The following is a 24,377-nucleotide window of genomic DNA, read 5'->3' as shown; positions in this document are numbered from 1 at the left end:
TCGGTGAGGGAAGTTATTATTAACTTGTCACTCAATTAGTTAACACATTGCAGAGTGATTAGGTGAGCGGGCAGAGCAGACCGTGCTGCCAGGCTGTTGAGGTGAGGAAGGAGCCAGAGAACTCTCTTTCCCATTAAGCCTGACCCACGGGCCTTGATGACTGCCCACAGGCGCCAGATCTTAAATGCCCAGTGGAGATGCACTGACACCCAACAGATGTCAAAATGGCTGCCACTCTCTGAGCGTAGGCAGAGAAGCGGAACCTTTGGGAACAAAGCCCTCATTCCATGTAATAAAACCAAGGCTCAAAAGAAAAATGATTCCTAAGACCAGTGAGCTGAAATTGCACTGCTCTCCTCTGGAGAAGATACCTCTGTGTGAGCTACCCCAAATCCAAACCTAGAACGCACAAAGGATCTGGTTATAAATAAAAAAGATCAGTTGTCTCTCACCAGGTTATACTGTCAGTTAGGAGCATAGGATACTTTAGTTAACAGTGTCCATTACCCGAGAATTCTGGGTAGCAACACATCTTTAAAAACTGAAACTAAAACTAGGAAAACCTTAACTATCAAATCAATTTCAGATCAATATGAAATACTGGGTTCTCCATTTAGTGGACAAAGTTCCCGGGTAGTGATTCCTGAATAGTAAATAAATTAATAGGAGCATAACAAATTCAAAGTAAATGACTTTGAAAAGTGAATATAAAAGGATATTCACATATATGTAATGAACTTAAGGGGCATTTGCTCACAAGTGACCATCAGCAAAATCTGCTTTGCCTTTTTTATTTTTATATTTTTAAAATTTTAAATATTGCTCTAGTTTTTTTTCTTTTATAGTTTATTGTCAAGTTAGTTTCCATATAACACGCAGTGGTCATCCCCACCAGTGCCCTCCTCCATGTCCATCACCCCCCTTCCCTTCTCCCCCTCCCCTATCAGCCCTCAGTTTGTTCTCAATATTCAAGAGGCTCTCATAGTTTGCCTCCCTACCTCTCCTCAACTATTTTGTCCCCTTCCCGTCCCCCATGGTCCTCTGTTAAGTTTTTCCTTTTCCACTTATGAATGAAAACATATGGTATCTGTCCTTCTCTGCCTGACTTATTTCGCTTAGCATGACACCCTCAAGGTCCATCCACTTTGCTACAAATGGCCAGATTTCATTCTTTCTCATGGCCATGTAGTACTCCATTGTGTATATATACCGCATCTTCTTGATCCACTCATCAGGTGATGGACATTTGGGCTCTTTCCATGATTTGGCTATTGTAGAAAGTGCCGCTGTGAACACTGGGGTGCATGTGCTGCTTGTCTTTTTAGATCTATAAGAAGTTTGGCTCCCCAACCTCTCCTAGGATTAAAACCAAAGGACCACAAATGAAGATACAGTCTTTGGGTGTGTATCTGATTACCTTTCAAATATATTACACCAGCACTAAGTCTAAGGGTAACAAAAAATGTAAAAGTGTTGTCTTTAGTCGTTCAGAGACATCACTTACACTAAAGCATAAAGAACTGAAACAAGTGTGTAAATACAAAACAATGTGGAAAAGCCAGTACCTAAGAAAGACGTCTTTCCTAAGAAAGTCTTCTAACCGAGGTCCGCTTCTTCCCAGAGGGTCATCCGGAACCATAAATATGTCCCCGACGAAGGTGTACTGAAGCAATCTACAACAAAGAGAGTGATCACAGCGCTGGAGAAAACATGAAGCTTCCACTGCTGCAGGAACTGAGAAGAAAGCGGAAGCGGCCGCCCAGTCCCAAAGCAAGAGTCACCTATAAAATTACAGGGCTGCTTACGTGCCTAATGGAAAAAACAAACACATCCAAGTTAAACCATCTGAATTTCTCTTTTGGATACAAATACAGTAATGGAATAAACTTTTATCAGTTGGCTCTCACATTTCTTATTGAGACTTTCAGATTTTCTTATCTGGGCTTAGGAAGCAGCTTCTCCTCCTAACTTTGAAACAAGATCTAAGACTGACTGCTTACGACACAATAGATGCTCAAAAAGGTTTTAACTTTTGAATAGTTGTGTCTATAGGCAAACCCACTGAAAATAACCTCTTAAAAAAACAAAAACAATACAGAGTGCCTGGGTGGCTAAGTTGGTTAAAGCATCCGACTCTTGATTTCCACTCAGGTCATGATCTCACAGTCTGTGGGACGGAGCCACACATTGGGTTCTATACTGACAGCTCAGGGCCTCTCTCTCCTCTCTTCCTCATTTTCTGCCCCTCCCCCCACTCACTCACTCTCTCTCAAAGTAAATAAACAAAACAAAAAAAAGGAAAAAACCAAAACAATCGGATATATGAACAAAGAAAATCTGAGGCCAGTTCAGCATGATTTATCAAATCTGAGGAAGACGTAAAAAAGAAAAAAAGGCCAAGTGCTTGTGTTTGTTGTCCAGACCTCAGTTTCTGCCTTGTTTTGTGAGTTTCAAAAGCAAATGGGCTGGTGTACAAACAAGAGTCCTGACTGCATTTAGACCTTCTACACACAGCTGAGTGTCCAATAAATACTGACAATGAGTCCAGGGCAAAGGTCCAACAGAAACATGTCCTAGGAGATTAATGGCTTGTTAACTGTGCCTAGAAGGTCAAAGACCAATTCTCAGTTCAGCTCTCAACAACAGCTTTTTAACAGCATATGGGTCAAAATACATATAGTAATTAACTCACACCTTGGTATTTATAACAAAGGATTATCTTCTAAAATCCTCTAACGAGTTAACAACAAAATAACAAATATCAGACAAGGGGCAACTCTGAAACCCCAACAGAAATAAATATCTAATTATACCTGTTCTATACTAGTTATGACACAGCCTGAGGCATGCGGACTTCTGTCTTAGATCTGAGGCACATGGGACTCCTCCCTGGCACCATCGCAGACTACTGCTTTTACAGGACTCGATTAGATGATGGTTGTTCACAAGAAGTCCTAGAAGCCAGTGTTCACTGATCTTAAGGCAGGTGGACACATTCAGAACATCATCACAAACAGAAAACTTTTATCAGTGAATGCTCAACTCTGGACTTTGTTATTTTGGATGATATTCACACATTTTCAGTATAGAGGATTAAACTATCATAGTGAATGCACAAGGAAAGTATCAGATATTAAAAAGCAGAAATATTCTTTTCACTCCCAAGAAGTAAAAACTCATCAGTATGTAGATTTTGTCTCATCCTCTTACTGGAATCACAGCCATCATTAAAACCAACCTTCATATTTCATGGGTGAATCAAATGAGTTGCCAAAGTCTCTGTTAGCATCAGGGCAAGGCCAAGTTAGGAGGCCATTTCTTCTCCATTACACTGTTAACAGAAGTTAACCGTGCCATGAAGTGTGCCTCTTGCCTCCGCCAGGGAACACTGATCTCTCAAAGACACTCTGCAGCCACCACAGCATACCCATTCTGTCACCTGCTGGTTTTGCTGCTTTATCCTGGGAGCCCCACTTACCTAGAGGGGTCAGCCAAAGTCTTGGACAGGGAGCACAGTCTAATGATACTTTGGTTCCCTAAACTGTTTTCTGTAGGGCCAAGGTGGACACAAAACCAAACCAAACAATAAACAACAAAAAACACTTAACCAAAGACAAAGAAAATATTATTACCTTTTTGTAATAATTTCTCTCCAAGAGACTGACTCAGTCACAAATTCTCTGAAGTTATCATTTGTTACAATTATGCCACCAGTTTTGTCCGCTAAGTGTAGCAGAAACCTATAGTAATATAAGAGGTTAAAATGGGCAAGCAGGTACTCCTGGCTTAATAGAAGCTATGCTCTAAGAAAACAAAAGGATTTCCTCTTCATATGAAAATCACCAAAAAATTTAACTATGGCTAGGAAGTAGAAAAGTTAAGCCCTTGTCAGCTAAGATCAGTCTGAAATATTGAATACCTCTGAAATTATTAGTGTGATTGTAAGTGAAGGTTTGATTTTCATATATTCTTCTTCTTTTTTTTTTTTTTTAATGATCTCAACCAGGGGTGCCTGGCTGGCTCAGTCAGAAGAGCATGCAACTCTTTTTATTTTTTTATTTTGAGAGTGAGCAAGAGAGCGAGTGCAAGTGGGGAAGGGGCAGAGAGAGAGAGGGAGAGAGAAAATCCCAAGCAGGCTCTGTGCTGTTCACAGAGCCTGATGTGGGGATTGATCGCATGAACTGCAAGATCATGACCTGAGCCTCAATCAAGAGTCAGAAGCTTAACTGACTGAGCCACCCACATGCCCGAGGCAAGCAACTCATGATCTCAGGTGTGGCTATTACTTAAATCTTAAACAAACAAACAAAAAAAGATCTCAACAACAATTTACACACTTTTTTTTAGAAAAGTTATATTATCAATAGACAGTGGTCATCAGATGATGCATGAGGACTAGAGTCGTGAATGAATGAGTTGACAAGCCTATGAAATCACTAAATCACAATTCAAGTTTTAGTTGCTAGGCTAGAATACTATGGTTCTAAGGTTAGCTGCTTGGTAGTCAGCCTTGCATTTTAAAAAAGTAAATTCATAGGTTCACACTTTCTGCTTGGACTTGAGATGTCTAGAAGTAGCATTCTGTTTAGCTCAAGTTATAGGTCCACTCAAATGCCATTTATGAGAAGCTGCACTGGCAATAAGGAAGGTAAGAAACCAGTATTGAGAATTCTATTTCACTGCTGGAGATGATTCCTGGTCAAATCCTCTTAATGAGAGATTTGTGAGGATAGTAATGGTGAGTTTTATCTCTTAGGGTGACCACATTTGTTCAAGGCAATGCAGACAAAGAAGACACTGCAACAATAAATTAAGAGAATCACTAGAATTGAAGGTGCAAACAAATGCTTTTATTAGTGATAGTGAAATACTTAAAAGGAATTAAAAAACAAGCCTAATTAGTTTCAAAGGTCTTAGGACATCTTGGAAAGCAGGACCTACAATCTTGAATTTATTAATGAATCTTACAATTATTTCTAGCGGGCATGAATGGTAAGTGGTGATGTCTGCCCAGAGGTCTTAACAAGAATAAGGCTTCGTTCAGAGTGCATGTACTATGATATATATTATATGTATATATTATATGCTCGCTAAAAATCCAGAGTCATGCAAATTAAGCAAAGGCTTACTGAGTCTGCACTGCAAATTCTGCAGGTGTGCGGCTGCAGTGTGAGAGAGCTGAGGGTCCTTCAGGAGCCTGGCAGCCCACCTGTCTTTCCACCCAAGCAATGCAGGGGCTGGGCCCAGTGTAACAGAGCTGGAGCGGGACAGTCTCCCCCTACTTCTTCACCCCTACCCTGCCTCAACATGCTGTTCTCCTTCCGCCTTCTTTCATGCCATTCCTTCACATCGCCTCTGATTCTCTCCATCTGATCTAGTCTCTCATCCCAGCCTGGAGAAGGGCAAGGGGCTGTCAATGAGGGTCCTCTGGACCTTTTCCTGAATGAACATCTCCTGTCATCTCAAGTGCCCCTCCCCCTGCCAAGACCCTCTTTTTATCTCTCACCCATCTAACTATCATTCACTAGTTTGCGTCAGAAGCCAAACACTGTCTTCACTGTGGGGGGCCATTCTGGTAGAATACGGAGGCAAAACCACCAGGGCATTCTAAGTGCTTCAGGCCAGAATAAAATAAAGGGGGTGAACGCAGGTGTGGAAAGAACGAGCGGCCACTACTTACGTTTCCAGATACTCACAGAGTTGATAGTACGGACTTCACAAGAGGACAGTTTGAAAAACTGTTTTTAATGTCACTGTCATATTTAGGACCTTCTCTTATTCAACCACACCAAAACTCTCCTCTATTACTTGTGTGCATTGTCTTTAGATCACAAACTCCTTAGAGCAGGAAATGTGTCTGAATCACATGTGTTCACAAGAGCCCCCCTCTGTGCATTGCACTTGGTTGGTGCTCAGTAAAGCTTTTAGAAAAAAACCCGTAGAAGGTGCAGATTAAAGCCTGTTATGTCCAATGCACTAACACCAACCTAAGAAATACAATGTACTCCTATCACACTTAGGGTCAGCTGAGACCATCTTTTATTCTGTGGAAGAAATGCTGAGGGCTCAGGCGTGATAATGACAAAGTCAGTCACTGGCCAAAATTAACAGGAGGAGATGGATAATGTTTGAAAAGCATCCTTGGGGCCACCACACTAAGACCAGACAAAGTTTACTTGTAGTATGCACCAAAAAAAGCGAACTCAATGTCTGTTCTTACTTATGGATTCTCAGTCATGTTTTATTTAAGAGACGAACAAACAAACATTCTAACCTAACAGATTTTTATGTAATGTTCCTAAACCCATATAGCAGAAAAAACAAGCAAAAAAAAAAAAAAAAAAAAAAAAAACCAAAACCAAAAAAACCCCCGGGGTATATATACAACCTTAATGACCATAAATACTAAAATCCTCAAACCCCTTAATCGAGTAGTCCTTATGCGTGTGGACCCAGGGGCACCACGAACTATCCAACGGAGCAGGTGGTGGGCCCCTCACCACCCCATCCCCACCTCAGTAAGGAAAACAGCCTTTCGTACCTGTCATCATGAGAAGCAATTCTTTCTCCAAAGACCATCCGGGCAGGAGTTAAAGATAATATTCCAAGCTCCTGGAGCTGGGCTAAGAAGTGCTGTTCTGTTCATGGAATAAGTTGAATACACATTCAGAAAAAGGCTATCTTCCCAGATGTTTAAATAATGAAAGCACCCTCAAATGTTTCACGTGGAGAGTTATGGAAAACTTTTTCTCTGCTGACTCAACAGGATTCAATTTTACTAACTCCCTGGGAAGGGAAAAATTATTAAGCAACACACATTCTAAGGCAAATACAACGTAAATATAGACCTTAGCTATTTTTTAAATATAAAAAAGTTCAACTCATGGGCTCCTTGAATTGAGTAAACCATAATCCTACCATCAAGCACTTCCTCACAGCCATATCACAAGCAGTAAGACAGAGAGGCTGATGACAGGGTGGGCGGGGCAGGGGACAGGGCTGGAGGCAGAGGCAGGGACACAGGGCCTTGTTCTATCCCAAGGAAGGCCTAGGTGATCCCCATTCCAAGAATCTGTCAAAATATCTTTCTGGCTGGCATCTTATCCAACCCCTCAGTTATCTGCACATTTACTGGTCTTCATGGGAGTGGGTCACGACACAGAAGAGGGACAAATTCAAATTGCAGAAAATGAGTCACTGGGCAAAGGCAGCTAAAAGCTCGGGGTCTGAGATTCCCACACCCGCATCCCCTATGAGGATACTCACCACTGGCTTAAACCGCAACACCCACACACCGTGTTTTTCTGTCCTAGAAGTGCACAGCACGGGAGGGCTCGCAAGACCCTCTCAAGGATCCTATTGCAAAAATTAGTGGCTCTGCCTCATTCCTCAAGCACTCTCTGTTAAGACAAGTACACTCTCCAAACGAGGGAAGTTGGGATACTTGAGAAATGTGTGGTCTTACCATTTCCACCTCCACAGTGACTAAGTTTCATTTCCTGCTTAAATGCTGGGTGAGCTCTGTTCCCCCTCCTCCTCCCCATCCACCCCTTATGTCCAGGCACGCCGGTGTGCTACGCTGCCTGGCACCATGCCACCACTCCCCCTATCATGAACTAAGAAAAAAACAGCCACAGGTTTCTCTAGAATACTGCACGATTCACGGTAAGTTCAAACCTTCCATGTGGGGCCTGCAGTCAGTCACGCAGTATCACACAATTAACAGACATAATTTATATTAAGCTATGAAAAACAGACTGTTCAAAAAAAATTCTATTTGAGGGTTTCCAAATTTATCAAGTGATCATTTTAGAAAAGACTATTTAATGAGGCAAAAGCCCAGACTAATGGAAAGACATACTGAAGCTACTTCTTAGAAAGTCAGGAAAATTTCTGTGGTGTGTAATGAATTCTAATATAACTTTCCATGTAAACAGCTATGTTAACTTTCCCTCCTTCCCCCAAGCACTTCTTATGATGTAACACTCTCTTCAACTGATGTTTTACTGGGCCCAACAGATTTGCTCTACGTAGTTTGTGCTGCCGTTACAAGCAAACTCATCAAACATCTAGAAAAGGAGAAATCTGGAAGGATCAGTTTGCCTCACCTGTGACATTAGGATCACGCCTTGTTCTCCACTGTGGGACAAATACAGTGATGTTTCTGTTGCCAAGCTTCCAAAAATACTCAACCGCAATTGCAATTCCACGACAAGAAAAGAACTTTTTCAGACCGTGGCTACAAGAAAACAAAACTTATTTCAGCTTAATGTATGTGAAGTTTCACCGTGAAAACGTGAAAAGGTAAACTATATACAACAGAAACAATGGCAATGAAATTCCCTTTACGTTTTACATTCTCTTTTACATTTTTTGGCATTAAATTCCATAGTCTGACTTTGCAAAGCCAACACAAATCTATTACATGAGATGTGATTCTTAACAGCTTAATGAGTTTTCTTCTTTTTGTTTAGTTCATTTAGTTGAACATGCTATTGGGATAGAAGGCAGTTTGAGCTTCATGGTAGTACTTGTTCATTGCACTTTTTACTTTTTATTTTATCATTATTTTTAGACAAAGACCCCATTCTAGAGAGCCCTGCCTGGTCACTGGCTTCTAAGAATATTCTATGAACTTTATTAAGGAACGTGTTATTAGAGATGCCTGGGTGGCTCAGCCGGTTAAGCACCCGACTTCAGCTCAGGTCATGATCTTGCAGTTTGTGAGCTCAAGCCCCGAATCGGGTTCTGTGCTGACAGCTCAGAGCCTGGAGGCTCCTTCAGATTCTGTGTCTCCCCCTCTCTCTGCCCCTCTCATGCCATGCTGTCTCTCAGTAATAAAAAGAAAGAAAGAAAGAAAGGAAGTTGTTGCTAAAGCAAAAGTAGATGTGATGGCTCTTTCAGGATATGGTCCTAACAACTTCCAAAGGCTGGGGGTACCTCTGGCTCTGGGGCTCCATACCTTTTCTAGGGAATCATGGAACCTACTCAGTTGCAGCTTCTAGGAAATAAGCTGAGGGTGTGATTCTAGTGAGACTAGCTAGGGGCTGTGACAGGTGATTTTGCTGAAGGAAGCAGAAAGTGCAGGGAGTGGATGCAAACAAACAAGGAACTGTACAGAACGTAAGTCAGTATACAATTTTCTGTAAAGGGCCAGAGAGGCTTTGTAGGCCGTATGGTCCCTGCCGGACCACTCAACTCTGCCAGCTGTACAGGAATGAGGGTGGCTGTGTTCCCCATTTGCAAAAACAGGTGGCAGCCAGATCTGGCCCAGAGGGCGCAACCCTAGACACAGTGCGTTAAACAGTGACTCCACCCAAAAATGGTGAAACTTGGTGACAAGTTTCAAAAGCCACCAGGAAAAATATTTGATTGTAATCTGCAGCAGCTAAGTAAAAGTGGATCTTTTTTAAAAAGTGTATTTTAAAATCTGAAATTTTGTAGATGGTAATCCGTTTGTCTAACCATGAATATTAGAAAGAAAAAAGTCAAAACTCCCAACTGTGAAGTTGCAGTTTATGAAATGAGCATAACCAATGTTTATGATCTTAATGGACACTTATGTTGCAGTGACAGGAAATCCTGCATCTTCAGTCCTGTCTTCTCTTCACGTCTAGGGTCTCCATGTTAAAACCACTTGGTGGATAATTCCTCCACATAAAAGTCCTGCCACCTCAATGTGTCCTCCTGACCCCACACTGTGTCCACCCCCTCCTCAAACTGCACTTAGATGGATGCTGAAATGCAGCCGCGAGGTCTTTGGTCCCGCCCAGCACCTTCAATGGCACTATCCCCCCAGACAAACCCAGAGCATGGCTTCAAGGCCCCTCTATACCTGACAGGTCAGAAGGGATCTGGCCACATCATGCGTCACGATTGTTTCTGGCTGGGTAAGCTTGCCCTCTTCCTGGGCAGTGAGGTGTTTTGTTTTTTGTGTTTTTGAGGGTTTTTTGGGCTGCTTTCTTTATAGACCATCTCTTTGACCTTTGCCTTTTCCTTTCCTCCAATGCCCTCAGGGCTCAATTCAGACCCTCTACTTCTAGGAAGCCATCTCTAGAGACAGGCGTTCAATCATCCCTCTTCTTTCCTGAATTGCTTTCCTGTACTGTGCACCGGAATAACAGAACTTAGGAGATGGAACAGAGTTAGATTCCTGTTAGAGACAGAGCAACTTCCCCAGACTGCACCGCCCCAGGGTGGGTGTGCTGGGACTACTCAGGCTTCCTTACTCCTGGGCCAGTGTCCCCCCACCTCCCCACAGTGGTACTGTCTCCAGCTCAATCTATATTCTCATGAAGCAGGAATAGGCTAGACAGCTAAGAAACTCCTCCTTTTAGAGGCTAAAACCCATTCTTTTCTCAGTGAACCATAAATAATAGACTACAGGGACATCAGCTTTACCCAGGAAAACATAAGTAAACAAACCCATTCTTGATTAAATAATTCAGTAGTAGTTTATCTAAAAGGATTCAAAATATGGCAAGAATGTAGCAACAGTACATCTATTACTGAAGACTGGAGGCAATTTTTATAGATGTGATCTTTAAAAATCATTTGAGGGAGACAAAACACAAGAGACTCTTAAATACAGAGAACGGAGGGTTGGTGGAAGGGTTAAGGGTGAGGGGATGGGCTAAATGGGCAAGGGGCCTTAGGAGGACACTTATTGGGATGAGCACTGAGTGTTATATTTAGGGGATGAATCACTGGATTCTACTCCTGAAATCATTATTGCACTATATGCTAACTTGAATGTAAGTTTAAAAAAAATTTTTTTAATATTAAAAAACAAACATTCAAAGCCCAAAAATGAACAACAAATTATGCATGACAAAAAGAAAAGAAAAACAAAAGAAAAAATCATTCTAATTGCTTAACAACAAGAACAGGTCTAGAGTTAATGTCAACCACAGCCTGAACATGAAAATCCAAAATACAACACAGCCTACTGGTTCTTAGAAAAACCTAGGGATATGGATGTTAAGTCCTGAAAAGAACAATCCTCTAGACAAATACATTAAAACAAAACTCGAAGGGGCGCCTGGGTGGCTAGGTCGGTTAAGTGTCCGACTTCGGCTCAGGTCATGATCTCACGGTTTGTGAGTTTGAGCCCCGTGTCAGGCTCTGGTGCTGACAGCTCTGAGCCTGAGGTCTGCTTCCAATTCTGTGTGTATCTCTCTCTCTCTGCCCCTACCCTGCTCTTGTTCTGTCTCTCTCTCTCTTCAAAACTAAATTTAAAAAAGGGGGCGCCTGGGTGGCTCAGTTAAGCGTCTGGCCTCGGCTTAGGTCATGATCTCACAGTTCGTGGGTTTGAGCCCTGCATCAGACTCTGTGCTGACAGCTAGCTCAGAGCCTGGAGCCTGCTTTGGATTCTGTACCTCCCTCTCTCTGATCCTCCCCTGCTCACGCTGCCTCTGTCTCTCAGAAATAAATAAAAAACATTAAAAAAAATAAAAAATAAAATGTTTAAAAAAAACCAAAAAACAAAACTAAATTAAAAAAAAAAACAAAAAACCTTGTAAAGTTCGGCTTATTCATCAGATACAAGCATGCTAATTTTTTCTCTTCGTCAAAAACTTCTTTTGATGGTAAAAGTAGAAAGCAGGTGGACCCCAGTTCCATTCCACTGGGTCACTAAGGAAACGAAAGGACATGCAAGCAGATGCAAGCTTGTGGCCCAGCAGCACGCCCACGCTTAGAGGGGGAAGAAATGGAGTTTCCAGAAACATGTGCTCTATAGTAATTTTCAAAGTGTTGTCTTCAGTGATCAGACCAAATTGCTTTGGATACCCTGAAAAATTTCTGGAGCAGTTTTAGGAAAATAGATTCAGCCAGAAAATAGAACTACAGAAGAAAATTAAGTGGGGCAAAATTAGTTTCCTCAAAATAACATGGAAGGCCCCTACTGCTTCCCACTTCAACTTCCATAGCTTCAGCCAGGCACAGACCGTGTCTCCTCACCTCCCTGCCATCAAGCCACAGGAGCTTGCCGACATGGAGTCCCAGACCAACGGTCTACTTTGACTCAGAGACAGTGTTTATATACCAGAACTCCTTCTATACTTCTGAGAAGGCCAAGGCTCTGGGACTCCCAGCCCCAAATGCAGAATGAACAAATATTAGGGCCGAGAGGCCAGGTGTGTGGGCTCTCCAGGGAGATGTAAACTTCTGTTCCTTGTCATTGGAAACAAGTCACATCATCTGGTTGTCTTCCCTACTATAGGAGGCAGTAAACTGGAAGGAAGAGTGTCTCAAGCAGAGGACATGGGTGACAGACACCTGGTAAAAACTCACTGCAGTGATGAAACCAGACCCAGCAGTGTGGGGGAAATAGAAAAAATAGCAAATCAAAACAAAACCCCCCCCCAAAAAAAAAAGAAAACCCTTTTGGAGCTACCCTGGAAAGCGTGAGTTCCTTCTATAGTTTCCACTTAATAAAATAGCCACAAGACCCTGATATAGAAGTCTAGCACATGAAAAAAATACTTAAAATATATACCTCTGGCAAGTGAAGGGGCAAACCTCATCTACATGGAAAATGATCTACCAAGTAAGTCAGGTGTCCTAATGCTGAAGTTTCAGACTGACTGAGCCCTGGTGTTATCTGGCCACCACTGTGATGTCTAGCCCTGCACCGCAAACAATTTCCATTTACTCATCACGTTTGACTCACTCACTGTGACAAAGGGGAAAAACCAAGTAGAGATACGCATAATTAGCAGCATGAAGTCGGTATTAGGAATTTCTCAGAGCGTACAAACTGCAGACAGCACGCTGGATAGGCTTAGAAAGGCTTTGCGGAAACCCACGGATGGCTAGGCCCAAGCGGTTTCAGAGTGGGGATCCAACCAACAAATGCTATTGTTTAAGGGTTCAAATCGCTTTTTTAACTACTTCCCCAAGTAGGTGGATCAAATGAGTGAGGTTTAGTCAGCAGTGCTTAAGCAACTCAAGGCTTAAGTATCCTGTGTTGCCAAGGTCTGAAAATTCTAACTTCACTTTCTTTGGGAGAAGACAGGGTATACGATGGCTCTGGGAGCCAATGGGCCCACATCTCCAGCGTAGTCTTGGACAAGATTTTTAAACCATTTCATGTTATATTAAGTATAGATCATTTTGACCTCACAAAATTGTTGTGAATATTATGTTCTAAAAGATATAATACCCTTCATGGAATGTATAATCTGTAATTCATTTAATACTGAAGCAATTGATTTCAAACAAGGGTTAATTTCCCCCCAACTTTTAGAAAAACTTCAGTTGAAATTCACATAACACAAAATAATAATTTTAAAGTGAACAATGCAGTAGCAATTAGTACATTCACAATGTTGTACAATTACCTATATCTTGCTCTAAAACATTTCCATTACTCCAAAATAAAACCCTGTACACATTAAGCAGTCTACCCCCAGAATAAGAGTTAATTTTAGTTTCTAATATTTCCAGATCAATCTTTATCAAATTAAGTCTGACTTTTTAAAATAATACATCCTTACAAAAATGTTGCTTTTAAACTGGGGCATGAATTCAAAGAAAGTTAGAATCTTCCCCAAATAATCAGCTCTCAAAAGAAAAATTAATGAAAGTCTACTCGTGGTTTCCCTTAGTGCACTAAGTCAGTGGTTTTCAAGAGATGGCACTGTACCTACCCAAGGGTGTTAGGAAATACGTGGCCGTGTTTTGGGGTATCACAATGGCAGGGGTGGGGGGCGGTACTATGGGCCGAGCAGGAGGGACTAGATATGTAAAACATCCAGTTATTGACTACACACAATTCCAACAGTGACCCCTCTGAGAAATACACTAGGTACTACTCCAAAAAGGTTTTTAAATAATGTCAATATCACTGCTCATTCTACATTAATTTGCATTTTGTAAGTCTTTGAACACCAACTTGGGAAATCACTCTTTAAAAAATGAAAAAGGGGGGCATCTGGGTGGTTCAGACAGTTAAATGTTCGACTTCAGCCCAGATCATGATCTCAGTTTATGAGATTGAGCCCAGTGTCAGGTTCTGTGCTGACAGCTCACAGCCTGGAGCCTGCTTCAGATTCTGTCTCCCTCTCTCTCTGCCCTTCCCCAGCCCACACTTGCTCTCTCTCTCTGTCAAAAAGAAATAAAAACTTTAAAAAATGAAAAAGGATTATTATTCACAATCATGACCTAAATTTCATATCATAATCTGGCTCAAGAAATCGTCACGATGAGGAACTGGTACTGGGCTTGGACTGTGGGTGACTGAAATTGCACTTTACATTTTTACTTAGATAATGCTATGCAGCTCTGGGCCATTTGCTGGGTTTCCCCAAAAGAACTGCCAAAACGCAAAGTTAAGTAACAACAAACAGTATTATTTAGAAATGAAGACAAATATATTACGTATTTTTCCAGCCCATCTTCAAACTTTAACATGGGAAATGCTGGGACTTTTCTTTCTCTTCTCTTTCTTTTGACAGCAAAATACAGCATCAACAATTCTTTCAAAAAATAAAAAGAATCCTTATTAAAAAACATATTAAAGTATTTATGGATAAAGTGATACATCTGACATTTACTTCAAAATTACATGGGTGAAAGGTGGCAGGTGGAGGTGCAGACAAAGGGAGCCTGGCCAAAAGCTGAGAACTACTGAAGGTGGGGGGTGGGCATGTGGGAATCCCAAACAAATCCAAAAAGAGAATCATTCCATTACCTTTTTCTGTATTTGTTTGAAAATTCTAAGAAAAAAATCAACAAAACAAAAAATATATATATACTCCTAGGAAAGAGGCCACACACACATTTGCCAACATTCAGAAGAGTACTTCAGCATTTTCATCCCAGTCCAGGTGCCTCTTTTCATGAAATGACAGCCACCTGAAGTGCCAAACCTTGCATACTTCTTCAAAATCAATGGAGTGACTGACTTTTAAAACTGGAGCGTCTACCTAGCAGTTGTTGAAATGGCATGATATAGATGACCTTTAGAGCAGGACAAAAGGCAACAGATTGCAGTAAGTGAAACTCAGCAGGCAGGAACCTGCACAAGGTGAAGCAGCACGTTCACAGTGGGGCAGACTCTACCAGACACACAGACATCCTCTGTAGAGGATTCCAAGACAGGTGAAATAGAAATGATCATTTAACTCTTTTTACTAAAAACAAATATACAGGCTTTTAAAAGAACGGAAGACCAAAAAGTAGCTCAAACTGATGAATTTCCTTAGGAAATCACCATCACTCTATCAACAAATAACAACAAAGTACATCACATCCATTATCAGTACACTGTTGGCTAAAGCCCTAGCATACTGTAGCACAAAAAGACAGAAAAATCTTTTTGGCTTTAAGCTTCATCCTTGTATTCAGAAACTAATGGTATTCATGGTGTTAAGAACCTCATGATTAAAAGAGAGAGAGAGAAAAAAAGACACCTAATGATTTAAAAGTCTCTATGCTGTTTACCACTGTAGGCAATGTGAAGTGCAAAGACAAGTTTTCTAACTCTTGCCTTCAGAAATATAGGTTCAGCAGGGGAAAGCAAAGTTTCCAACTCCAGAAGATGGAGTAACACAGCCTTCCAAACAGCTGTTCCATGGGTTTGTTTTTGTGTTTTTCCCCCCCCAGGTTAAGCCTACAGATCAACTAGAAAGATGCCCAGGGCAGTTCCTGTACCTGCATGTAACTGTGAGACACTGAGCAGGGCCCTATTTACAACTGGAACAGGACTTGCAGAGAGCGGACTTACGTAATTGCGACATTGCTCCCATCTATAACAATGTGCTTCAAATCCGTTCTCCCCGGCTCATTTTTTAACTCGAGCTTGTAGGGTACTTTCAGAGTATCTCGAAACCTTTGAACGCCCGTAACTGAGGAATCAATATGATCAGACGGTCCCGCCACCCTTGCGTCGGTAACTGAAGGTAAGAGCTGGGGCAGTGGCATCGGTGGAGAGAGGGGCGGGCAATTTGGCTTAGGCTGTGGAGAGCTGCAACACCCAGAACGGTTTTCACAGGCGGACTTCACATTACTTGGAAGCAAGGGCTCTGCTTGCTGCTGCAAACCATTTTCAGGAAAGACTGGAATTCTGGGCTGGTGACTTGAAGCGCCTCTGGAAACAAAACTGACAACTTCTTTGGGACTTGAAGAGACAACAGAGGGTAAAAGGCCATCAGTTTCAAGGTCCATGTTACAAATATAATTCTGGCTTGAACTCCAGATTTGTTTCTGTTCTATTGGCACTGTTCTGAAAGTATTAATTTTGCAATTTGAGGTACATGGTTTTGATTCTTTGAATGGTAACTGAGAAAACTTTTCAACCATATTTTGCTGCGTGTGAGTTTGTGTTTTCTTTGGAGTGGAATCAGTTGTAGGTTCACTTATGCTGGTACAAACACCTTTATTTTTGGTTCTGCTGGTCTCTGGATACATAGTACCAGGTGAAAATTCTCTGTCTCCTTGGAATCTTTTATTTTCTTTTTCAATTTCTTCTAAGAGCAATAATGGTTCAGTAGACGGCCCATACTCCCGAATGACCTTTTCAACAATTTCTTGGGAATAGCCCATGGTTTTAAAAAAGTTTACAAGAATATTGTATTCCATTTCCTCAGTGGTCTCCTTTACATCGGGACTTAAATTTTCGGGATCAGCAGAAGAATCGGATAGGTCAATGATTACACTTCCAGCTAATGTCTTACCATCTTGTAAAAGCTCCCCCTCTTGAACATTTTCCAAAGAAAACTGTTTCTTTGTATGCCTTTCTTCAGAATCAGAAAATCTCCTTTTGTGACAAATTCTGTCTTTGGAAAGAGCCTCTTCATCTGGGGCTAGACCATTTATTGGAACAAAAAGTACATCTTGTGAACTAGAAAAGACCGCGTCCATTTGTTTTGTAAGCTCAGAAACAGGAGTGCCAGCCTTATTTCTTCCATCTTCCTGCAAAACAATTTCATCTCTGGAAATATTCAGCCCTGTGGCAGCGTTCTGTGTAAACTCTGTTCGTTGAGCATCTCCAATTTCAATAACATCATCTGCTGTTTCAAATAAATTCTCCTCACCTTGTGTGAGTGTCAAAAGCTCTTTTTTCAAGGAGGTGGGCAAAATTAACAAGTCCATCGTATAATTGTCTGCATGAGCTTCAACAAATTGTTTAAATTCCCTTTTTATCTCGGATTCTTTCTGACTGTTGGGTAGGTTCTCATTATTCTCAAAGAGCTTTACAAACTGTTGAATGTGACTCCTAGCCATGACCACAGCTTCGGCACTTCCTCTGATGCCAAGCAGACCAATGTCCAGAATGCAGAGATCAGCACACGTGTCCTGAATCAAGCTCTTCAGAAACAGACTCTGTGCCCCAACAAAAATGCAGTGCATGGCTTTAGGATAACATTCTCTTTCTTCTAGTTCAGGTTCACAGATTCCTTTAATATATTCCTGTAAACAGAACATAAGAAAGGAGATCCATTTACAAAAGGTCTTTATAGCATACATCATGATATACATGTAATTACAAATGTCAAGCTGTACAAAAATCAAAAACATAAAACATGGTAATAACGTAGGGGAAAACGCCATGTTCTAAAAAAAAGATTTAAGATAACAGATATAAGTTGCTTAGTCATTTTCATTGGGCTTGAAAACTTTGCCTGTTAAATGTAAAAGGCAGGTATTTGTAACATTTTCAATAATGTATTGCAATGTGATCTTTGGGGTCTGCCTAGCTGCAGAGTGGAAAATGACAAGCCAACTTATTTACATCTATAAGCAACAAACATTTTTGCTTGCTACTAGGCATTTATTGGTACTAAGACATAATTAAGAGATATGGAAATCAAGTCCAACAATTTACTCAACAAACCTTGACTTTTGCTTTGCTACTACTGCCCTTAGTTTCCAGATAAAACAAACTGATTTTTTTTGGAAGGCATTAAAAAAAATATATATATATTTTCCAGCTAGCTGGAACAAGGAATACCCTATATAATTTTATGCCTTTCGTTTTCTTTAAAACAGAAAGGCCAAACTGTCTAGCTCTTTAAAAATAAAAAGCCAGAGAATGTGGGAAAGTACTGCCACTCTCAGACAGAAAACGGAGTTCTTCCAGTCTCTGGTAAAGTTGCTATCAAACAAGGCCTCAATGAGGTCAGAAAGGGCCTGGGTTCTCCAGCAACTAGGTTGTTAATGGAGGCCTAAGTGTGAACGAAGCAAACTTGTACGCACATGCACAGGAATGGTGGGATACACCTGTTAAGTCCGTTCCTGGGCTCGAACCCAGCCATGTGACGGGGGCCTTGTCTAGTTATACCTCCCCTCTATCCCACGTCCTCAACTGTAAAAGAGAGGGCAGTGCAATACCAGATGTTTTCAGGAAATCTGATCAGATAATAAAGTTCTGACAATACTGTCTTGCATCTAGTTAGTGCTTACTAATTAACAACTCTTTAATTATCAGTGAACTATTTCTGAAAAAACATTTCTAAGAAATAAGCCTGGCAATACCTGACCCATAAGAGTACCGTTACCCCAAATGGTGCTATTGAAAAGCTCAGCCTGCCCAGCACCGGGGACAATGAAGCTTTGCCAACATGCATCTACTACACATTTGTTACACTAGTGGCCACTGGGCTTCAGTTAGAATTTAGATACAAATGGATACACATTCTGGGTTTACACATTTAGATGTTGTTTACAACATCCCAGGGGCACCTGGGTGGTTCAATCGGTTAAGCTTCAGACTCTGGCTCAGGTCATGATCTTGGGATTGGGGAGTTCAAACCCCATATCGTTGGGCTCTGTGCTGACAGCTCAGAGCCTGGAGTCTGCTTTGGCTTCTGGGTCTCCCTCTCTCTTTCTCTGCCCCTCCCCAGCTCGTGCTCGTCTCGCTTTCTCTTAAAAATAAATAAATATTAAAAAAAATTAAAAAAAAAAGAACTATAATATCCCTAATGAATAGATAAAACTCCAGACACATGAGCAAAATGCCACAGAGAAGTCTGACCTAAGCAGTAGCATGTTCAGTCATTAGACCTTTGCTGCCTTATATCCTGTATGTAAACAGGGCTGTCTGTGGGCTTGGTGGTAAAGAATGGAGATACTGGTGCTGGGTAGAGAGCAGTTTGCATATTTTGGGTAACACTGTAATTGTGTTAACACGCAAAACATAGTAACCAAACATCCTTCCTTCCTGGATGCAAAAGCAGGGTGCTAAATATTGAAGTCCGCATCCCTGAACCCTCCAAATGGACATTTTGCTACCATTTGAACTTATGCTGCATTTAGGTTGTGCTTTGAGGTTTTTAATATTTTAATTTGAAATAATTATTGGCTTCCAGGAAGCTGCAAAGATAGGAGAAAATTCTGTATACTCTTCACCCAGTTCTCTCCAATCACCACCTACACCTTACCTAATTACAGCACAGTACCAAACCAGGGCACTCACACTGATATGGTGTGTATACTGTTCTATGCCATTTTATCACGTGTATAGACTTCAGTAAATATCACTTCAATCAAGATACAGAATTATTCCATCACCACGAAGATTACCTTCATGTGACCCTTTATAGTCATATTTACCCCTACTTCCACCCACACCATCCCTAAGATGCCGACAACCACTGTTTTTGTCTCTAAGAATGTTGTGACTTCAAGAATTTTATATAAATAGGACTATACAGTTTGTGCCTTTTGAGATTGACCTTTTTCACTCAACATGATGCTCTTGAAACCCATCCAAGGTGTTGAGTTTATCAACAGTTCATTCCTTTTTATTGCTGAGTACTATTCCACGGTATGGACAAACTATATATATATGTATTTTAACATTTTTAAAATTAAATTTTAATTAAGTTAAATCTGACAGTTCAAAGTCTAGAGCTGGCTTCAGATTCTGTGTCTCCCTCTCTCTGCCCCTCTCCCTCTCATGCTGTTTGTCTCAATAGTAAATAAAAACATTAAAAAGAAAAATAAAAAAATATGTTTTAATCACCTATCTACTGAATGCCACTTCGGTTGTTCCTATTTGGGGCTATTACAAATGAACCTACGAACAATTATGTACAGGTTTTCAGGTGGACTTTTCATTTCTCTGGGACAAACCCAACAGTGCAACGTGGGCCGTATGGTAAATTCATGTGTTGTGCCCAAGTTTTTAAAACCACCCCAAATCACCCCAAAACAAGCACCAGAGACTGCTAGGGAGCCCGAGTCACGCCTACAAAAGCAAAGGGCCTTTATTACAAGCTTGAGCTCGGGCTCACAGTCTCCAGCTGACCCGCTGGCCACTTGGAGACAGCCCCCAACAAAGGCAGGGCAGGGCCTTTTATGCCTTTGGGAGGGGGCGTTATAGGAAATGACGACAGGTGTACAGTGATCCAATCCCTGCCCCCCCCATCAACACTGGCAGTTGTGGGAGCCAATCACACCATCTGGAGCACTGACCAATCAGAGTGGGCCCAGGATGCCCCATGTGGGGTGTGACTAGGCCCCCGCCAGGCGCATCTGCACCCCGGAGGTGCGCCTCCACCGGCTCTGGGAAGGCTGGGACTGCCCGGTGGTGAGGGCCCGATCGGACCTGCATCCTTACACGTTTAAAGGAACAGCCAAATGGTGTTCCAGAATAGCTGTACCACTTAACATTCCCACCTGCAGTGGATGTGATCCCGAAGATCCAGTTTTTCCTCATCCCTGCCAGCACTTGATATTGGTACTATTTTTTTAATGGAGCTGTTAAAGAGTGTGGTGTAGGACACATGGGTGATTTGATTGGTTAAGCGTCAGACTCTTGATTTCAGCTCAGGTGAGGATCTCGTGGTTCGTGAGACTGAGATCCATATTGGGCTCCACGCTGAATGTAGTGTATCTGCTCCTGGTCTTAGTTTACATCTCCCTAATGGCAAGTGATGTTGAACATCTTCTGCATGTGCGATTTGCCATCTATATTCCTTTGGTGACCTCAATTCTCTGGTCCATGTTCTAACTGGGTTGTTTGGGTTTTACTGTTCAGTGTTGGGAGTTCTTGATCCATTCTCAGGTATGTGGCTTACAAATACTTTGTCCTAGTCTAAAGGGGATTTTTCATTCTTGTCTTTTGTGACAGAAGTTTTTAATTTTAAGGAGTCCGGTTTATTGGGTTTTTTCTTTACCAAGCCCCAAGAACCAGAGATTTCTCCCATGTTATCTTCCAGAAGTTTTATGTCTAAATATTCAACCTATTTTGAGTTGGTCTTTATATAAGATGTGAGATTCAGGCTGACGCTCATGTTTTTGCTTATGGATATCTAATTGTTCTAACACTGCTTCTTGGAAAGAGACTGTCTTTTCTCTATTTAATTCCTTTTGCAGGTGTCAAAAATCAGTTGGTCATACTTGTGTGAGGCTATTTCTGGTTTCCCTGTTTTGTTTCATTGGTTTAGGTACCTAGCCCTTCAGCAATGAATGCCACACAGCCTTAATTACTGTAATTACAAGTCTTATGGTAATATTGTTATTTTTTTAAAAATTGCTCTTAGCCATTCTAGTTCCTTTGCCTTTCCATATAAATTTTAGAATAATTTTGTTTAGCAATGAATTAGCAATTGTGTTGAACTTGCACACTGACTTGAAGTGAACAGAAGACTGAGTCTTCTGCAACAACAAATTCTGTTTCTCTAGATCTTCGCTTTCTTTCATCAGTGTTTTAGTTTTTAACATACAAACCTTGTACACCCAAATATTCCATTTTTTTAGTGACTGAACAGGGCACTCTATTATTTTAATTTTTATTTCTATGTGTTCCCTAATAAACAGAAATAAACTGATTTTGATCATGTATCCTGGAACCTTGCTGAACTTATTTCTAGTTCCAGGATTTTTTTCTTATAGACTCCTTGGGATTTTCTATGCAGACAATTATCTCACCTACAAATATCTTTTATGCCTTTTATTTTCCTACCTTATTTAAACGAGCTGTAACTCCCAACACTGTTGTGAACAGTGGCCACAGATGACATTCTTGCCTTGTTCATGATCATAGGCAGAAAAGTCTTACCTTTGAATATGATGTTAGATTTTTAAATATTTTTTTAATCATGTTGAGGAGTTATCCTGCATTCCTATTTATATGGAACATGAACAGGTATTGAAACGTGTGAAATGCTTTACTGTAACAACCTATACCATGCGATTTTACTTCTTCAGCCTGTTAATATGGCAGGTTGTACTGACTGATTTTTGAATACTGAGCAAGCCTTGTATCCCTGGAATAATTGCCACTTGTTCATGATGTATAAATCTTTTATAATTAATTATACTTGCTAATATTTTATTAACATCTTTTGCACCTTTTGCAACCATATTCATGAGGGACTTCAGCCTGTAGTTTTCCATTTTTCTACTATCTTTGCCTAGTTTTAGCATCAGGATAAGTAACAAACTAGTGAAGAACAAAGTGTTCTCTTGCATTTCCTAGAAGAGATGGTATAGAATTTTTTTTTTTTTAATTAGAGAGAGAGAGCACACACATGCACATGCAAATGGGGGAAGGGTAGAGGGAGAGAACTTTAAGCAGTCTCCATGCTTAGTGTAGAGCCCAATGTGGGGCTTTGATCCCAAAATCCTGGGATCATGACCTGAACCAAAATCAAGAGTCGGACATTAAACCAACCAAGCCACCCAGGCGCCCCTGATGTTAGTTTAAAAAGAAATTTTTAAAAAAATATATTTTATTTTTGAGAAAGAGAGACAGAAAGCGAGAGGGGAAAGGGCAGGAGTGAGGGAGAACCAGAATCTGAAGCAGGCTCCAGGCTCTGAGCTGACAGCACAGAGCCTGATGTGGGGCTGGAACTCATGAATGCTGAGATCATGACCTGAGCCATAGTCAGATGCTTAACTGACTGAGCCACCGAGGTGCCTCAATTCTTTTTAAAACATTTGGTAGACTTCCAGTGAAACAATCTGGGCCTGGAGAGTTCTTCTACAAGAATTTTCAAGTCATTAACTTAATTTCCTTAAGAGCTGTTATGTCTATATAAATTATCTACTTCATGTTGGGTACATTATGGTAGTTTGTACTTTTTGAGGAGTGAACCAATTTCATCTAAATTGTCAAGTTTATATGCATAAAGTTGTTTATTGGTTTTCTCTATCTTTTTGATGTCTGCATGGTCTACAGTTGATACCCTGTTTCATTCCTGATATTAGTAATTTATGTCTTCTTTCTTCAGGGTTGCTAAGAGATTAATTTAATTTTTTTTTCCAAAGGACATGCTCGTAATCTCATGGATTTTTCTTTATCGTTCTGTTTTCAAATTTGTGGACTTCTGCTATGTCTCCTCTTGTTTGTTTTACACTTATTTTGCTCCTCTTTGTGTAGTTTTGAAAGGTAGAAGCCTACTGATTAAGACTTTATTCTTTTCTAAAGTAATGCTACAAATTTCTCTTTCAGGGGGTGCCCAGGGGGCTAGGTTGGTTAAGTGTCCAACTTCAACTCAGGTCACGGGTTCAAACCTCGCGTCCAAATCTGCACTCACAGTGTGGAGCCTGCTTAGGATTCTTTCTCTCTGCCTCTTCCTTGCTGGTGCGTTCTAATAAATAAACTTAAAGGGAAAAAAAGGTTCTCTTTCAGCTCTACTTTAAGCTACATTCCACAGATACTGATGTGTTGTATGTACATTCATTTTTAGTTTTTATTTTTATTTTTAAAATTTCTCTTGAAATTATTCAATACCAGAAAAGTGTGTACTTTCCAAATATTTGAAGACTTTCTGGTTACCTTTGCTATTGATTTCTATCTAGTTTGATTCCTTTGTAATCATAGAACACACTTCACGTTTTTAAAAAACATTTATTTTTGAGAGAGAGTGAGTGTGAGTGTGCATGTGTGAGAGTGGGGTAGAGGCAGAGTGAGAGGGGACAGAGGATCCGAAGTGAGCTGCATACTGACAGCAGGGAGCCTGACAAAGGGCTCGAACCCACAAATCACAAGATTCTGACCTGAGCTGAAGTCGGACACTTAACCTACTGAGCCACCCAGGTGCCTCTGACTTCAATTCTTTTAAATTTGTTGAGATTTGTTTTATGGCCCAGGATACAGTCTATTTTGATAGATATCCTGTGGGCACTTGAACATGTATTCTCTGCTGCTGGGCAGTGTTAAACATCTACTTGAGCCTAGTTGGTTGATGATGATGTTGAGTTTTTCTGTATTCTTGCCGATTGCCTGATGGTTCTGTCAATTGTTGAAAGAGAATACTGAAGTTTCCAATTGTAACTGTGTCCATTTCTTCTGTCAGTTCTCCCAGGTTTTGCTTCATATATATTGCAGCTCTACTATTAGGAATATAATATACATTTAAGGACCCTTAGGTCTTCTTGGTGAATGGATCCTCTTTTCATTATGTACATAATCCTCTCTGCTC

The 24,377-nt window shown here is 40.9% G+C and overlaps 1 protein-coding gene across 1 annotated transcript in view; it reads right to left on the bottom strand.

Annotated features, from left to right (window-relative positions):
- N4BP1 (NEDD4 binding protein 1) overlaps positions 1-24,377 on the bottom strand; it is a gene marked incomplete at its 5' end in the record, with an annotated part of 51,533 nt that overhangs the window by 5,213 nt on the left and 21,943 nt on the right. The window contains 5 exons of the mRNA XM_029924247.1: positions 1,566-1,673; positions 3,633-3,740; positions 6,542-6,638; positions 8,109-8,239; positions 15,731-17,415. Of these exons, the coding sequence (XP_029780107.1) occupies positions 1,566-1,673; positions 3,633-3,740; positions 6,542-6,638; positions 8,109-8,239; positions 15,731-17,415 (2,129 nt within the window). The remainder of the gene's footprint in view (positions 1-1,565; positions 1,674-3,632; positions 3,741-6,541; positions 6,639-8,108; positions 8,240-15,730; positions 17,416-24,377) is intronic.

Source organism: Suricata suricatta, chromosome 16 (assembly GCF_006229205.1).
Source record: "Suricata suricatta isolate VVHF042 chromosome 16, meerkat_22Aug2017_6uvM2_HiC, whole genome shotgun sequence".
NCBI lineage: Eukaryota > Metazoa > Chordata > Mammalia > Carnivora > Herpestidae > Suricata > Suricata suricatta.
Note: the sequence above shows the minus strand (reverse complement) of the source record. Positions and strands in the feature narration are given on the sequence as shown.